This window comes from Corylus avellana, chromosome 6 (assembly GCF_965113065.1).
Source record: "Corylus avellana chromosome 6, dhCorAvel1.hap1.2, whole genome shotgun sequence".
Classification (NCBI taxonomy): Eukaryota; Viridiplantae; Streptophyta; class Magnoliopsida; order Fagales; family Betulaceae; genus Corylus; species Corylus avellana.
Window position 1 is genome coordinate 20457060 of NC_142495.1, and position 16986 is coordinate 20474045.

The 16986-nt window shown below is 36.6% G+C and overlaps 1 protein-coding gene across 1 annotated transcript; it reads right to left on the reverse strand.

The window, feature by feature from the left end:
• Positions 1 to 2076: 2076 nt before the first annotated feature.
• LOC132188498 (uncharacterized) lies at positions 2077 to 2914 on the reverse strand. Its single transcript, XM_059602972.2, has 2 exons — positions 2784 to 2914; positions 2077 to 2691 (listed from the first exon to the last, which is right to left on the reverse strand). The coding sequence occupies exons 1-2, from the start codon at positions 2835 to 2837 to the stop codon at positions 2266 to 2268; spliced, it is 480 nt and encodes a 159-aa protein (XP_059458955.2). The 5' UTR covers positions 2838 to 2914; the 3' UTR covers positions 2077 to 2265.
• Between the last annotated feature and the right edge of the window lie 14072 nt (positions 2915 to 16986).

Genomic DNA, 16986 nt, shown 5'->3' on the forward strand with positions numbered 1-16986 from the left:
AAGAACGTATGACCATCTAAGGGCCTCAAGCCTACCATCTCCGTTGACAAAAAAAAAAAAAAAAAAACAGGGGTGCTCTCCAAATTTTTAAATTTGTCTCTTTAACTTTTTTAGTTTTTATAATATAAACCCTTTAAAATAGTTTTTTAGTCCCCTTAAAAAGAGTTTGTTTAGTTTTGCTCTCCCACCTCATGAGAAGAAAGAGATGGGAATTGGCGGGATTGAGATCTTGCAATTCTTGCTTCAAGTATCTATGTAATTCATTAAAAATGAACGGCTTGGATTGAATTGCATAAGCATTTATAAAGGAAAAAAAAAAAAGTAAAGAGAGTGACTGATCATCCTTCACCTTCTGACGGGTCAAAGGACCACCCCAACCACTTATGAGAATGGCCGGCCACCTCTCCCCTTGAATTACCAGGATTGATTGCGTAACCATCAAGCCCTTAGGAGTTGATTACACTATTCTGTCATTCCCCCCTCCCCCCAAAATTATCAAGGGTGGTTGCACCACCTCTCAAACCCTCAAGGGTGATTGCACCCCGTCTCTTGAACTACTAGGAGGTAGTTGCACCACATCCATGAGGTTACTGACCACCACCATTAAAAGGTGTGGTGATGATTGGCTACTCTTTTAGGAGTGGTTGACCCACTCCCAATAATACAGTTGGGGTGGTCAACCACCACCTCAAAGATTGAGAGGGTGGTTTGGCCACTCCCGTGGATGATCAATCTATCACAGCCACATCTCTAGGTAGTCGGCCACCCTTTGATAGTGAAAAGGTGGTCTAAATTGTTCATTTTGAATTAATGATCTAAATTTTTAAAATTGTAGGGACCTCAATCTAGGAATAGGCGGTAAATATTGGGTTCTGAGCTTGAACTCAATGAACTGTAAAGAGATGGTAAATGCCAACAATTTTGGGGGCTCGAAGGTAGGTGGAGAAGATGAGGGGATAACGTGGGAGTGACTGCAAGGCTGTTGGCAAAGGAAGTAGAGTAGAGGATGGTGGTCCGTAAGGTGGAACACAACAAGCTCTCTGCAGAGGAAGTGGCCCAATGCTAAAAAGATTTAGGGTCATGGGAAGAAAGTGAGGAGGAGGAAAGAGGTGAAAAGGGGAGGGGAGAAGACCAAGCAGGGTACAGGGGAGGAAGGGGGAGATCGAAAGCGAAAGCCAAGGGAGGGAGTATAAAAGATCAAGCCTTGCTCATCTATACTGTTGATGCGTTTTTTTGTTTAAGGATTTGCTAACTAGTGATTTTTCTTCGTGGTTGAGCTATGAGAGGACTTCTTGTATGACAATGGTGCTCTTACAAAATAAGGACAAGGTCAGAGGGTTTTCGGTCAGTTAGGGCCGAAGACCTTCCGATGCTTAAGTTAGCTTAAACATCTTTATATTTCCATCTATAAATCAGTGTGTGAAGAGTGTGAAATGTATGTAAGATTTATGAAGAGAAGAGTACAAGAGAGAAGTGGGATTGAGAGTCCCAAAAATGTGTTAGAGAGTGTTTTGAAGTCCTGGGAGGACTCGTGGAAAAGAGAACTCCTCGAAAAGGTCCCTGGACTTTTTTTTTTTTTTTTTTGACATATACATGTAAATACAAGAGAGGGAGGGGGATTTGAACTAATATCGATAAAGGCATTTCGTACTTAATTAAGGTGAATGGATGAAGGCACATTGGCCATGGCGAGGTATTTTCTCCCCAACATATACTTGATTCATTATCTTCTCAATCTTATCATATAGCACCCTGCGGAAAACTAGCCATATAGAGCCTCATATCTTGTAACTTTTAACAATAATACAAGATTATAACATCAAAAAGGTTCTAGTGACGTCTAACTCTGCAATATCTTTCAGCTTTTCCTTCCCTTCACCAAATACAAAATGATGAAACACTGATGACCAACGGATGACTTGACTTCTAAAATTCTAATAGAAGCTGGTTGCGTCTACTATATATATTCGTCTTTCACAACTACTATGATTATTATTAATATTTTTTGAAAAACACATTAGTAATGATATTCAACAAATCATCACAAATACTTGAGAGCACGAATCTAATCCCAACTGAGACAAATGCCCCCATTTCATTTCTTTAATTTAAAGCAGAAATCACATTAAAAAAAACCAAATACAACACTCCCTTTCACTAAATGGGAGTAGTAGTAAAGGACTTTTGATAAAAACATGCCCAACAACAAAATAAACACTTCAGATAACATAACAAAACACAAGCCGCAGGCAAAAGCCTTCCAAACTAGTCCTTATTGTACCCCTGCCCCTGCTGCTGCTGCTGCTGCTTATTGGGAGTATCATCCTCAACAGCATTACTATTATTATTATCTTTGCCCATCCCCAATGTATGCTTCACCGCATCAGCTGCACCTTGCGCCATCTGCTTCACCTGCTCTCCAGTCTTCTGCAGCACCCCGCCGGTCTTCTCCTTCCCGGCCTGCGCCTTCTCGCGGGCCGCTTGCGCCGCCTCCGCCGCCTTCTGCTTGCCAGTCTCCGCTGCTTCTGCCGCCTTTTCCTTGGCCGATTGGGCCGTGCTTGAGGTCTTCTCTTTGGCTGCTTGGGTTGTCTCTGAGGTCTTGTCCTTTGCTTGTTGGGATTTCTCTGATGTCTTGTCCTTTGCCGCTTCCGCCTTCTCCCTCATGGTTCCCATTGTCTGGTCCGTTTTCTCCTGAGTAATTAGCAAGCACACAAAAACAACAAAAAAAAAAAAAAACATTACTTTTAGTAAAACGACTGTCATCAAAAGAAAAAAAATTATACCTCTGCTCGACCCTTGGTTTCACCAGCTCTGTAGCTCTGATCATGGGAAGCCATTTTCTTTATAGTTTGAGAAATTGCTTTTGCTTTGTAAAATCTGAGAAAACTTGAAGAGTATCAGAAATTTTTTGCTTGCGAGGATATTATATAAGGGTGTCTTGGGTGGATGGATATTTGTAGTATTTTCATGTTGCCTAAGTGACAAACACGTGCACTGCGTTTTGACAGGTGCTGAGCACGTGTCGCGATGAGGTTAAGGATGGTAGTTTTGCTGCAAGCCTGCAACTTTTATAATGACTCGATTGGTGACTCAGCCTATAGAATATCGCCACCTCGTGCCTCTGTTGTTGTAGACTACGTGTCTAGCTTACACATGTTTTTTTCTTTAGAATGCCTGCACTCGATTTCGAGGACAATTTTAAACAAATTCGCTGCATCATTTACTTTAATCGTGCCACCACACCAATGTTAGCTTCAAGCAAATGTGAAAAGACGGTTACGGTTAATGGTGAGTAGTTATTAGTTAAAATTGTTAATCGTAATCGTTTAAGTGGTTAATAATTTACTAATTGTCTCCGCTAATCGCTTAGGCGTTTAAACGGCAATTAGCGATAAGTAACTCTAATAACCATTAACTATAATTATTTAAGTAGTTAGTAAAATTCATTAACTGTCTCTACTAACCGCTTAGGTAACTGCTAACCACTTTTTTAAAAAAATAAAAAAACCAAAATAATGTCGTTTCTTTGGTAATACAATAATATCATACTACATACCAGGGCCGGCCCAACCGCTAGGCGAGTTAGGCCGGTGCCTAGAGCCCCAGATTTCTAAGGCCCAAAATATTTTTTAATAAGGCGAAAAAAAATTTGCACAAAGGCCCTCAACATGCTTTAAGAAAAAAAATTATTATTTGTTTATAATATCAAGGCCTTCAACATGCTTTAAAAAAATAATATTATTTTTTTTATAATATGGAGACCTTCTGCACAACAGCCACAATGCACTCAACAGTTAACATATTTTAATATATATATATATATATATATATATATATATATTATTTGTTGATAATATTGAGGCCCACGAAAAAAAAAAAAAAAAAAATCTAAGAATCCCACAGACTTGTCTGTTGTGGTTATTTTGCAAAAAAGAAATGATACAAATCCCAAATTTTCTTCGCAAAAATGAGTTCTCAAATGATGTGTCACCATCCCATGAGTTGGTGACACACTTCCAAAAATAATAAATCTCATGAGATTGTGACACATCATTTGGGAACTCATTTTTGGGAAGAAAATTTGGGATGTATAGCATTCCTTTTTGCAGATATCCAGCCCCTCACAAAAGGTTAAAGTGTTCAATTTTTCACATTTCAAAAAGATTAAAATGGTTATTTTGCAATTTACGAAAATGCTGAAAGACAAAAATAAGTCTACTTAATTTAAGTATAAAGAACAAAGAGTAAGGGCAAAATGGTAATTTTAGTCTCAAACAAAAAATCACTGAGTGCGGAATCAGTGCTTATTAGGTGAAGATCTTCTACAATATTAAAATAAATATTATTTAATTAATATTTAAATATTAAAAAAATAAGGCTCAATTTTAAAGTTTTGCCTAAGGCCCCTAAATTCATTGGGTTGGCCCTGCTACATACGATATTATTTCTAGATTTTTATACATTGTTTATATATATTTAAAATTTTAAACACAAAAAGACATTGTTTCATATATATATATATATATATATATATATATATATATAGCGGTTTTGGAAAAAAATTAAAACCGCTAACCGAAACCGCCTTCAAAAGCGGTTAGCAGTTATTACAGTTAGCGATTAGCAGTTGGAGGGCGGTTATTAGCAGCCCGCCGTTTCACCCCTAGCTCCAAGGCCGACTAAGCCCAAAAAATTATAGGAAAATCAAAAACGAAAAATTCCTGGTGGCATGCTACTTAATTGGTTTACAACATTTTTTTAATTGGCTGTAATAAATATGGACATAAATTGTACTGAATTAAATTTATGATTGTTTTCTAAGTTATTGGTGAAAAAGGAAAATGTAATATACATGCAATTTATATTTTACTTTACTTTTTTTTTTTTTTGTTTATATTTTACTTAATACTGATGTCACTCTTTACTAAGATAAACAATAAATACAGGTGAAGGAGATGAAACCTTTGTAGGTCCTAGATGAAATTTTGATCCTCTTTTATCAGCTTAATAAGGTTAGTTTTGTTAATTTTTGTGTAAATTATATTTTTATTTGCTTCTTTAAGCTTGTATTCTTAGTTTCAGTGGTTGGGTTAGGGTGCATATTCTCTTAATATTGTTGGGTTGAGCACAGAGTATCTATATCTATATCTTCATTTTAATTAATTTATATCTATATCCTCATTTTAATTAATTTCATGATGATAAGTAAGTAAAAATTATAGGATTTACATTAACAAATAACTTAAAACACAAAATATTAACAACATACTTAAAATTATTATTTGTGTCACATCAAAAGACCCTTTTTTTTTTGTCAAATAAAAATCAAAATGCACATTCCAAAACATGTTTGGGTGGTTACCATGTGTAACCTTCTATCTTCGAGGACAACTTGAGATCACTAAAAAAATATATCTATAACGGCGCATTATTTTGTTATGAGAATGGAATTTTATACGGAACAATTATTAATATTACGATATATTAAAATATATGATACAGTAGAATATTTTATTGTCTTTATTTTTATTTTATTCTATGTAAGAGTTTTGACAACTTAACCCTAGAAAATATTGTAATGGTTTGCATATTTAAAGGCAATTATGTTATGAATAAAAGAAGCACAAAATTAATTCAAAACATTGTGTTTGCAAATGTTTTAGGTTCCCTTCAACGAATCTAAAAGACTTCGGTTCCTTCAAAACCTAATAATCTATCCCGTTGCGTGTATGTAAAAGCATTCACGTAACATTGGTATCAGAGCCAAGTTCAATGGCAGATCAAAAAATAGATCGTTTTGAGCAACAAATTGGTCATATTAGGACTTTGTTGGAGTGTTTGAAGAAGAGTATGGAGGAGCAGGCTTAAAAATTAGAGAGTTATCTAGCCACAACTAATCGTGCAATCCACTCATTCTACCACGATGAAGCAACCCACAACCCAATCTTATCGCCCAGTTCTGTTACGATCCTAGTGTTACACATGGGTTAAGTCTAATTTTAACCATGTGTATATAAGCTCTTGGGCACCATTTCCTTGTAAGCCAATTTTCAAGGGTGAGTTGTACCCAAGCTTTGTATCATTTAATGTTACGAGTTTTTCCATATTAGGCTAGCCTTATTAATTTTATGTATTAGGTTTATATTATGTTAGCATACGTTGGCTAACCCTAACTGTATTAGGGTTATGATATTATTTCAATAAGAGCTGATGACTCAGCCCTACCTCTCTTATGTAATATGTAATGAATCCACTATTTGAAAGAAGCGATGCTATGAATAAAGGCATGAGAAGAATTAAGCCCAAACCTTGTGTTTGAAAGGTGTAGGTTCTCTTAGAACCTAATTTATCCCGTTACGAACTTAGGCTCGTAGCAAGTTCAACCCCAACCATGCACAGCTACCACCTTCATCCCAAGCCAGAAGCCATATTTCCCCAGCCCCAACCGCAGATCCACAAGCCAACGCTGCTCAAAGAGATTCGCCGTTGCCGCCGTCCCGAATCCACCGCACCAACGCTACCACCATCTTTACAGTGCTGCTAACACTACTAGACACATCACACACCACTGCTCAGCCCTAGATCTAGCAGCGTTTCCACTTGCCAGGGTCTTCTTTGATCGCTACCACTCCACCATCTTGCACGTCAATCCACCCTACCCGCTGAGGTGGAACTGTATCCATAAGGAAAACGACCAGCTACAAAGTGGTTGGAAAGTCTAGACAAAAACACTGCAAGGCTCTCTCATCAACGCTTAAAGATCATTCCTTTTTGAGTTGGCAATTGTAAGAGGTGCTGAAGGGGCCGATAGAAGAAAAAAAAATGAGATTGCATCAGAAATGGGAAAAGAAATAGAAGAATTGTGATTACAGTGCTTTTTCAAAGCATCGGAAATTGAAGATTGCCACGGAAGACTAAGCAAAGGTGAAGTTAGCAGGAAAGGGAAAAAAAAAAAGTGGGTCAGAATTTTTGTTTAAGAGTTAATGAATCCAACTTCAAGAGCCAATTTGGCTCATTACGGTGCTTTTTCAGTATTGTTAATTGGTTTACATTATTATTGCATACATCTGGCAACCGACTTCAAGATCAAGATTTTAAGACCTTGAGGAAAAGGTCATCTTCAAGGGGAAAGGAATGTTACAAGAATGAAATTTTTATGTGGAACAATTATTAATATTAGGATATATTAAAATATATGATACAATATGATATTTTATTGTCTTTATTTTTATTTGATATTGTCTTTATTTTATTCTATGTAAGAGTTTTGATTACTCAACCCTAGTTTATATTCCAATAAGAGCTGATGACTCAGCCCTATAAAATATAGTAATAGTTTGACTATTTAAAGGCCATCATGTTATGAATAACGCTAAGCATAAAATTATTCAAAACATTTTGTTTGAAAATGTTTTAGGTTCCCTTCAACGAATCTAAAGGGCTTAGGTTCCCTCAAAACCTAACAATATATCCCGTTGCATGTATGTAAAAGTATCCACGTAACACATTTCATGGCGCATATTTAAGCACCTATATTTCTCCTTTATTCCAACGCTTGAGCAATTTACGCCGATTATTTTCCTATTTAATTGTTGTCGGCATTGGTTATTTGCAATGATTATTTTCCTTTTCAATTACCAAAGCCTAGTCCTAGTGCCGATAAAATTGGTTATTTGTGCTAGTTATTAAATTTTAATTCCAGGCGCATATTTTATGCAAGAGTGATGATGCGCCGGTAATTTAGACATAAAATTAATTCACAATCAAAATGATCATAAAGTCAAAATAGGAAATAGTTCAAGAAGCTACAATGTATTTTTCTCTCCTTTTTTTCTTTCAAAAGTATATTCTTTTCCTATTTTCTCTTGTATATTCTTATGGAAACAAATATATATTGTGTCGCATTTAAAACAGACTAATAAAAAGTGGCATTGAATCCATATCCAAAGTAAAATGAAATAAATGTAGAAAGAACTAAACTAGGGATGCGAAGATTTTCCTAAATTCACAATCACCTTCTATATGTAAAATAAAAGAGATTTACACTTGAAGGGTTTCCAACTTATAATGTATTTCTATTTGTGGAGAAGGTCATTCATTTTGATATGTCTTTTTTTTTTTTTTTTTGATGAATGAGTAACTTTCATTAACAAAACAACTAAACCATTTATAAAGAAAAGCTAAAGCAAGGAGCTAAAGCTTAAAACTTATAAACAAGTAAATAAAATCTCTATAAAAAATTAAACCAATATCCTATCTATACCCAAAGTGTTGGGGTTGTCCCTCTTTATGTGGGGACCAACCCACGTGGACTAGTAAACAAAAGGTGCTACCTTTTTGTTTGCTATATAAAAGGAACGTGTAAGTGTGTTTAGGTGAGACTAAGAGACAAAAGAAGGAGAAGAAAGAAACATTGCAGCGCAGGGAGAGAAAGAAGAAGAAAAAGAAGGAAAAAAAGGTTACGCCTTTTTCACATCCGTTAGAGATTGGAAGGTCATTTGTGGTTCAATCTTAATGCAATTTTAGAGTGTTGCTCCTGATGACGAGTGCTACGTATTGACTAGTGTCGATCGTTGGAATTCCTCTCCAATCGCTTTGTTGCTAATACCTATTTGGTAAGATCTTTCTTTATTCTTGTTGAAATCCACTTTAGGGTGATGAATTTTATGTTTAATCCAAGAATGCATATATTCTTGATGTGGTGATAACCTCTAGATATTTCTCTAGAGAAGATAATTGTAAACTCATTATTGTTGACAGTGGAAGATTTAACTGGACTAGGTCCCGAGGTTTTTACCTTCGCATTGGAGGGTTTTCCACGTAAAAATCTTGGTGTCTTGCTTGTGGGTTTGCTTGATTATTATTTTACTACTGTGTTACTATTTAATTTGCATAAAGAGGGGTAGATTAATTCCGCAGAGCATCTAAGATTGGTTTTCACCCCTAACAAAGTGGTATCAAAGCCTTTGGTTCATTGTTCGTGTGAAGTTCTTGTGTGAATTAAATGGAATAGTCATCTAATAGCATGGTTAAACTCACAGCTTCCAATTATTCAATTTGGAAGACTAGGATGAAAGATATTTTGTATTGCAATGAATTGTTTGACCCCATTAAGTTGAAAGGTGTCAAACCAGTTGCTGCAACTAACGATGATTGGAATAAATTGAATAGGAAAGCCGTTGGATATATTAGGCAGTGGATTGATCAAAGTGTCTTTCATCATGTAGCTAAAGAAGTTGATGCTTATGGTCTTTGGCAGAAGTTAGAGAGTCTTTATGAACAAAAGGCTGCTCAAAACAAAGCCTTTGTGATAAGAATGCTTGTGAATTTGAAGTACAAAGATGGACATAATGTTATGGACCATCTGAGTAATTTTCAGGGAATGTTGAACGAGTTGTCTACCATAATGTTACTCTTTTCTTCTTGTGCAAGCATTACTTGTGTTGAATTCTTTGCCAGACAGTTGGGAAACCTTGGTGGTGTCACTCAGTAATTCGGCTCTCAATGGTGTGATAACTATGGGTATGGTAAAAGACAGCATGTTCAATGAAGAGGCAAGAAGAAAAGAGTAAGGTATTTCTTCTTATTCAGAGGCACTTGTTATAGAAAGGCAGGGAGAAGTAAAAGCAGAAAACCTCACAGGTATGACAATTGTGACAAGTCAAGAGGAAAGTCTTATTCAAAAATAGACATAAAATGTTTTCACTATGGCAAGCCTGGGCATATAAGAAGAGATTACAGAAAGTTTAAAAGGGAACAGTTGAAAGGAAAAGACGAAGAACGTCAAGAAGAAAAGACACTGCAGCAGTTACATCTGATGGTGATGTGGTATTTGCTTTTGATGAAGCTTATGCTAATCTCGCATGTGATAAATCTATGTGGGTAGTTGATACAGCAACATCTTTTCATATTACTCCACAGAGATTTCTTCTCTTCCTACACCAATGGCAATTTGGCTAGGTTAGGATGGGAAATGAAGCAAAGTGTAAAGTTGTGGGCATGGGAGATATACAGCTAGAAACTAGCATTGGGTGCAAATTGATTCTCAAAGATGTCAGACATGTTCCTGAAATGCGCTTCAACTTGATTTCTATTGGGAAACTTGATAATGAAGGCTACCACAATTACCTTGGAGGTGAACAGTGGAAACTGAGCAAGGGTTCTCTTATCTTAGCTAGGGGAAAGAAGACCAACACTCACTACAAGACAGTTGCAAGACTAGTCAAGGGAGATGCGATTGTTGTTGAAAATAAAAACTCCACTGAGCTATGGCACAAGAGGCTTGGTCACATGAGTAAGAAGGGACTTCAGATTCTTGCCAAAGAACAGCTCCTATCTAATAATAAAGATACGTCACTAACGCCCTGTACTCATTGTCTTGTTGGAAAACAAAGAAAAGTTTCATTTCAAAATTCTCTTCATCAAGAAAGTTTAATATTCTTGATTTAGTTCACACTGATGTCTGTACTATGAACATTAAAACTCTAGGTGGTGCACTTTATTATGTAACTTTTATTGATGACCACTTTAAAAAGGTATGGGTGTTTGCTTTGAAAACCAAAGATTAGGTATTGGGTGTGTTCAAAGTCTTTAATATGAAGGTTGAAAGAGAAACTGGAAGGCAGTTAAAATGCGTCCGTGTAGACAATGATGGTGAATACAGAGGACCGTTTGAAGAGTATTGCAAAAGCCATGGCATCAGGCTTGAAAAAACTGTACCCAAGACTCTGCAGCATAATGGCAAAGCAGAGAGAATGAACAGAACCATCTGTGAGAGAATCAGGTGTATCTTCTCTCATGCAAAATTGCCTAAACATTTTTTGGGTGAAGCAATGAGGACAGTAGTTGACTTGATAAATCTTTCTCCTTTAGTTCCTTTGGATGATGACATTCCTCAAAGGGTTTGGACAGGGAAAGATGTTTCTTTTAAGCACTTGAGAGTGTTTGGTTGCAGTGCATTTGTGCATATTCCTAGAGATGAGAGGTTAAAGCTTGATAGCAAAGTCAAGCAATGTATCTTCATGGGTTATGGGCACGAGGAGTTTGGTTACAGATTGTGGGATCCAATTAATAAGAAAATCATACGAAGCAAAGATGTCGTATTCTTTGAAGATCAAACCATTGAAAACTTGGATCAGAAAAAGGCAGAGTCTCTCAGTGAATACCATGTTGATTTGGATCCAGTTATTCCTCCTTGTGTGATGCTTGAGGAACACATGGGAGATGTACAAGAAGAACATGTTGATACAGTTGGTGAAAATGGTGAGCTTGCAGTTGATAAAGTTGAGTCAGAAGAGCACCTAGTGCAAGCTTCTTCAGAACTAGCCGCTGAGATTCAGTTGAGGAGATCTGCTAGAGACCGACAGCCTTCCATAAAGTATTCAGTTAATGAATATGTGTTACTTTCTGATGGGGGAGAGCCAGAAAGTTATCAAGAAGTTATGCTACATGACCAGAAAAATCAATGGTTAGAAGCTATGCAAGACGAGATGAAATCCTTGCATGAGAATCACACATAAGATTTGGTGGAACTGCCTAAGGGCAAGAGAGCACTCAAGAATAAATGGGTGTTCAGATGCAAAATTGAACCAAACAGATCACAGCCAAGGTACAAGGCGCGACTAGTTGTAAAGGGGTTCGGTCAAAAGAAGGGCATTGATTTTGATGAAATTTTTTCACCCGTGGTAAAGATGTCTTCTATCAGAGTTGTTTTGAGTATGGCTGCCAAAATGAATTTGGAGATCAAACAGCTCGATACGAAGACTGCTTTCCTTCATGGTGACTTGGAGGAAGAAATTTATATGGAGCAACTAGAGGGGTTCATAGCTAAAGGCAAAGAACACTTAGTGTGTCGATTGAAAAAGAGCTTGTACAGACTCAAGCAGGCACCGAGATAGTGGTATAAGAAGTTTGATTCTTTTATGGTTGATCATGGGTATGAGAGAACTACAGCAAATCATTGTGTATTTGTGAAGAAATTCTTTGATGCAGAATTTATTATTCTCTTGCTATATGTGGGCAATATGTTGATTGTTTGTCGTGACACTAATAAAATTGACATACTGAAGAAAGAATTGAGTAAGTCCTTTGCTATGAAGGACTTGGGACCTGCAAAGCAGATCCTTGGTATGAAGATCTCTCATGATAGGAAGAAAGGAAAATTGTGGCTATCACAAGAGAGTTATATCGAGAAGGTTTTGGACAGGTTCAACATGAGCAAGGCAAAACCGGTGAGCTCTACACTTGCAGGTTATTTGAAGTTGAGTTCAAAGCAAAGTCCTACAAGTGAGAAAGAAAAAGGTGAATTGAAGAAAGTGCCTTACGCATTAGCCGTGGGTAGCTTAATGTACGCCATGGGGTGTGCGAGGCCTGATATCGCTTATGCAGTTGGAGTTGTTAGTCGATTCCTTTCTAATCCTGGCAAAGAACATTGGGCAGTTGTGAAATGGATTCTCAGGTATCTCAAAGGTACTTCGAGAGTATGTTTGTGCTTTGGTAGTGGTCAACAGGTGCTTGATGGGTTTACAGACGCAGATATGGCTGGGGATATTGATTCTAGAAAATCTCCTTCAAGGTACCTGATTACTTATTCACGGGGAGCAGTGTCATGGCAATCTAGATTGCAAAAGTGTGTTGCTTTGTCTACCACAGAGGCAAAGTACATTGCTATCACTGAAGCCACCAAAGAATTGTTACGGATGAAAAAGTTCTTACAAGAACTGGGTCTATAGCAAGAGAGGTATGTGTTTTACTGTGACAGTCAGAGTGACATCCATCTCAGTAAGAACTCAACTTTTCATTCAAGATCAAAATATATCGATGTTAAGTGTCATTGGATTCGTGATGCACTGGAGGATAAGCTGTTACAGATTGAGAAAATTCATACTGATGACAATGGGTCAGATATGATGACAAAACTGTTGCCTATGCACAAGCTTAAAATTTGCATAAGCGCGGCGGGCTTGGTGGAGCCCCCCACATAATCGGGAGGGGGAGATTTGTTGGGGTGGTCCCTCTTTATGTGGGGACCAACCCACGCGGACTAGTAAACAAAAGGTGCTACCCTTTTGTTTGCTATATAAAAGGAACGTGTACGTGTGTTTAGGTGAGATTAAGAGACAAAAGAAGGAGAAGAAAGAAACAGTGCGGCGCAAGGAGAGAAAGAAGAAGAAAAAGAAGGAAAAAAATATTACGCCTTTTTCACATCCGTCAAAGATTGGAAGGTCGTTTGTGGTTCGATCTTGAGGCAATTTTAGAGTGTTGCTCCTGATGACGAGTGCTACGTATTGACTGGTGTCGATCGTTGGAATTCCTCTCCAATCACTTTGTTGCTAATACCTACTTGGTGAGATCTTTCTTTATTCTTGTTGGAATCCACTTTAGGGTTATGAATTTTATGTTTAATCCAATAATGCATGTATTCTTGATATAGTGATAACCTCTAGATATTTCTCTAGGGAAGACAATTGTAAACTCATTATTGTTAATAGTGGAAGATTTAACTGGACTAGGTTCCGTAGTTTTTACCTTTGCATTGGAGGGTTTTCCACGTGAAAATCTTGGTGTCTTGCTTCTGGGTTTGCTTGATTATTATTTTGCTAATGTGATACTATTTAATTTTCACAAAGAGGGGTAGATTAATTCTGCTGAGCATCTGAAATTGGTGTTCACCCCTAACACAAAGCACTACAAAAAATATCATTTTCTCTAGTCTTTTTAAATATACTTTTGTAGTAAACCAAATCCTCACCTCCCATCTATTACGTTGAATAAGCTTCTCTTCACTGCACAGATTATTATCATGTCTCAAAGCATTATGATTATTCCAAATATTATACATTGTAAAAGCAAAAACTAGCCGACACAAATAAGCTTTCATAGTTTTGCCCCTCCACTCCTCCAACCCAAAAGAAAACCACATCTTCCCAACGAATAGACAGGTTAAGCACACCACAAAGACTCATAACCTGCTGCCAAATTCTACTACTATAACCACAAGCCAAAAATAAATGATCTTTATCCTCAATTACATATCTACAAAAAATGTATTTCACATCCCCTTGAAACCCCCATATCAACAACTTCTTCCCAATGGACAAAGCATCCCTCATTGCTAACGAAGTGATGAAAACTTGTTTAGGAATTGAAAAGGGAAACCAAACCAATGGTGTATTTGTTAAAGGATTTTGGTCCGATATTATAGCAAAAATTAATTGATGTAAAAAAAAGTAATAATGATTTTTATTGAAAAAGTGAAAAAGTAAGAATGTTTGGTATAGAAATATGAAAAAAATTGTTTTGTATTGATTTTTTTTTATTTGAATAGTAATAAAAAGTGATTGATGTGATGTAAAAAGTAAGAAAATGTTGAAAAAATGAAAAAGTGAGATGAATAGTATCGGATCAAAATCGTTTAACAAATGCACCCCAAAGCCTACCATTCCACAACATTTTCCTTAACTTGAACGGAATCCCAAGTTTCTGAGCAAGAGAACTTACCAGTTTTTTAAGCATTCCACTTCGACTTATCCTCATCGCCAATAAGAACCATACACAACCTACTTTGAATTTTAACAAGATGATCCGAACAAGCAGTAGGCCAATACCATTAACCATTCTGGATGATTGAGTTTAACCAGGCCTCAAGTTTACTATGAGCATCATAGATGACTCTATGCTCATACTTCTCATAGAACACCCCATCCGGGTGCCAAGCATCAAACCAAAGATAAATATTCTTCCCATTACCAACATCAAAAGAAAGAAAAAGTTTTGCTTCATCTCTAATCTTCAACAGTTTTCTCCAGTTCCAAGTGCAAATATGAGGGATAAAAACTTGCCAAAAGCTCTTACTCTTTAGAAGATTTTCCTTTAACCATGCAACCCGAAGATATTTAGCTCTCACAAACAAACTCCAAATATACCTCATCATGGCAGCCTGGTTCCATTCCTCAAGCTTTTTAATGCCTAACCACCCCCCCCCCCCTCCCCCCTTTTTTTTGGCAAAGAAAGCACACTCCAATAAACTTTAGCTCTAGCATTCCCTTCATCATTATCATTCCCAAGAAATCTATTAATTTTTTGTCCAATAGCTCTAATAATTCGCTTTGGTAAAATGAAAATACTACTCCAACAAACTTGAACACTATATAGCACAAAGGAAATAAGTTGCAACCTCTCAGCAAAGGATAAATTCCTAGATAGTCAATAATTTATTCTTGCAATAATTTTCTCAAAAAGAATATCACAATCAGTTGCACACACCCGAGAAGAAATCAAGGGAACTCCTAAATAACGAACTGGAAGATTACCTTCACCCATCTTCAGCTTATAAAGAATTTGAGACTAAACCAAAGGAGAGACCCCAGCACAAAAACAAGTACTCTTATCAGGATTTGCCTTCAGACTAGAGAGAGACTCAAACTTACTAAGAACTTTATGAATAGCACCAACATAACACACTCTAGCCTCTAAGAAAATGGGAAGATCATCTGCAAAACATAGATGAGTGAGACCAACCTTAGAGCATAAATGATGATAGCCAAATCCCTTCTTTTTAACCACACATTCTGCCAAAAGACTAGACAGAACTTCTATGGACAAAACAAACAAATATGGAGATAAATGACCACATTGCCTAAAACCTCTATTCCCCTAAAAACAACCAATCAAAGTACCATTTACAGCCACAGAAAACCGAGGAGAAGTAATACACTCATGAACCTAAGAAACAAATTTTCTAGGCATACTAAAACAGCAAAGACTATGAATAGCAAAATCCCAATTGACTGAATCATAAGCCTTCATAAGATCCACTTTCATTGTGCAACGAGCCTTTCCACCACTCTTATGATAATTCTTCATAACTTCTTGAGCTAATAACACATTTTTAGCAATACTTCTGTTAGGAATAAAAGCCGTTTGGTTAGGACTAATTAAGTCTTCCAAACAAGAAACCAACCAATTCGCCAAAATTTTAGTAATGTATTTATAAAGAAGATTGCAACAGGAGATAGGACGAAAATCACCAATTTTCAAAGGATTTACTTTCTTTGGCACCAACGTGATGATGATAATAGCATTTGCTGCTTTTAGAAGCTTTCCGGATTGGAAAAAATTCCTAATAAAAGCAATAACATCATGACCAACAATAGACCAAGCCTTCTTAAGGAACTCAATAGGAAAACCATCAGGACTAGGGGCTTCTCATTTTTCATAGCAAACACAGTAGCCATAATTTCTGCATCGGTAACCTTAGCTTGTAGCATAGCACATTGAACATTAGTAATTTGCTTAGTAATAAATTGAAAGACCCGGTTAGCTTTATCTTCATTGAAAACAAGATACTCAGAACCCAAGAGCTTCTTATAAAAATCAACTGTAACTTGCTTGATTTGACTCTTCTATTCTACTTTACCTCCATTATCATCCCACAAATGAGTGGTTAAATTCCTAAAATCTCGAATTTTAATTAGCTTGAAAATATAAGAGGAATTTTGATCCTCCAAAAATTCAGCCATTTAACTCGAGACTTTTGTTTATAATAAGCTTCATCAGCCTTACTAATCGAAAGGAATTCATGAAGACATTCTTTCCATTTTTTCAGACAATCAACCTACCCACTATACATTAAAACCTCTCTCTAAGCTTGCTCCAATATTTCCCTAGCTTGAGCAACCTTTTGATGGATAGCCCCATAACAAACCAAAGTCTTATCCTTCAAAATACGTTTAATAGCCTTCAATCGAACATATAATCTGAACATAGGAACTCCCTCAACAAATAAAGTCCATCCCTCTTCCACCCAATTAAAAAATATGCATTCTAAGCTTAAAAGCTAAAAAATTTAGAAGGACGAGGACCAAAACTCCTTAACATACCCACAGTAATCACATAAGAGGAATGATCTGAAATTCCTACCTCAAGAAAATCAACCTAAGTATTGTCATACATCCCCATCCAAGCTGTATTTACAAGCATCCTATC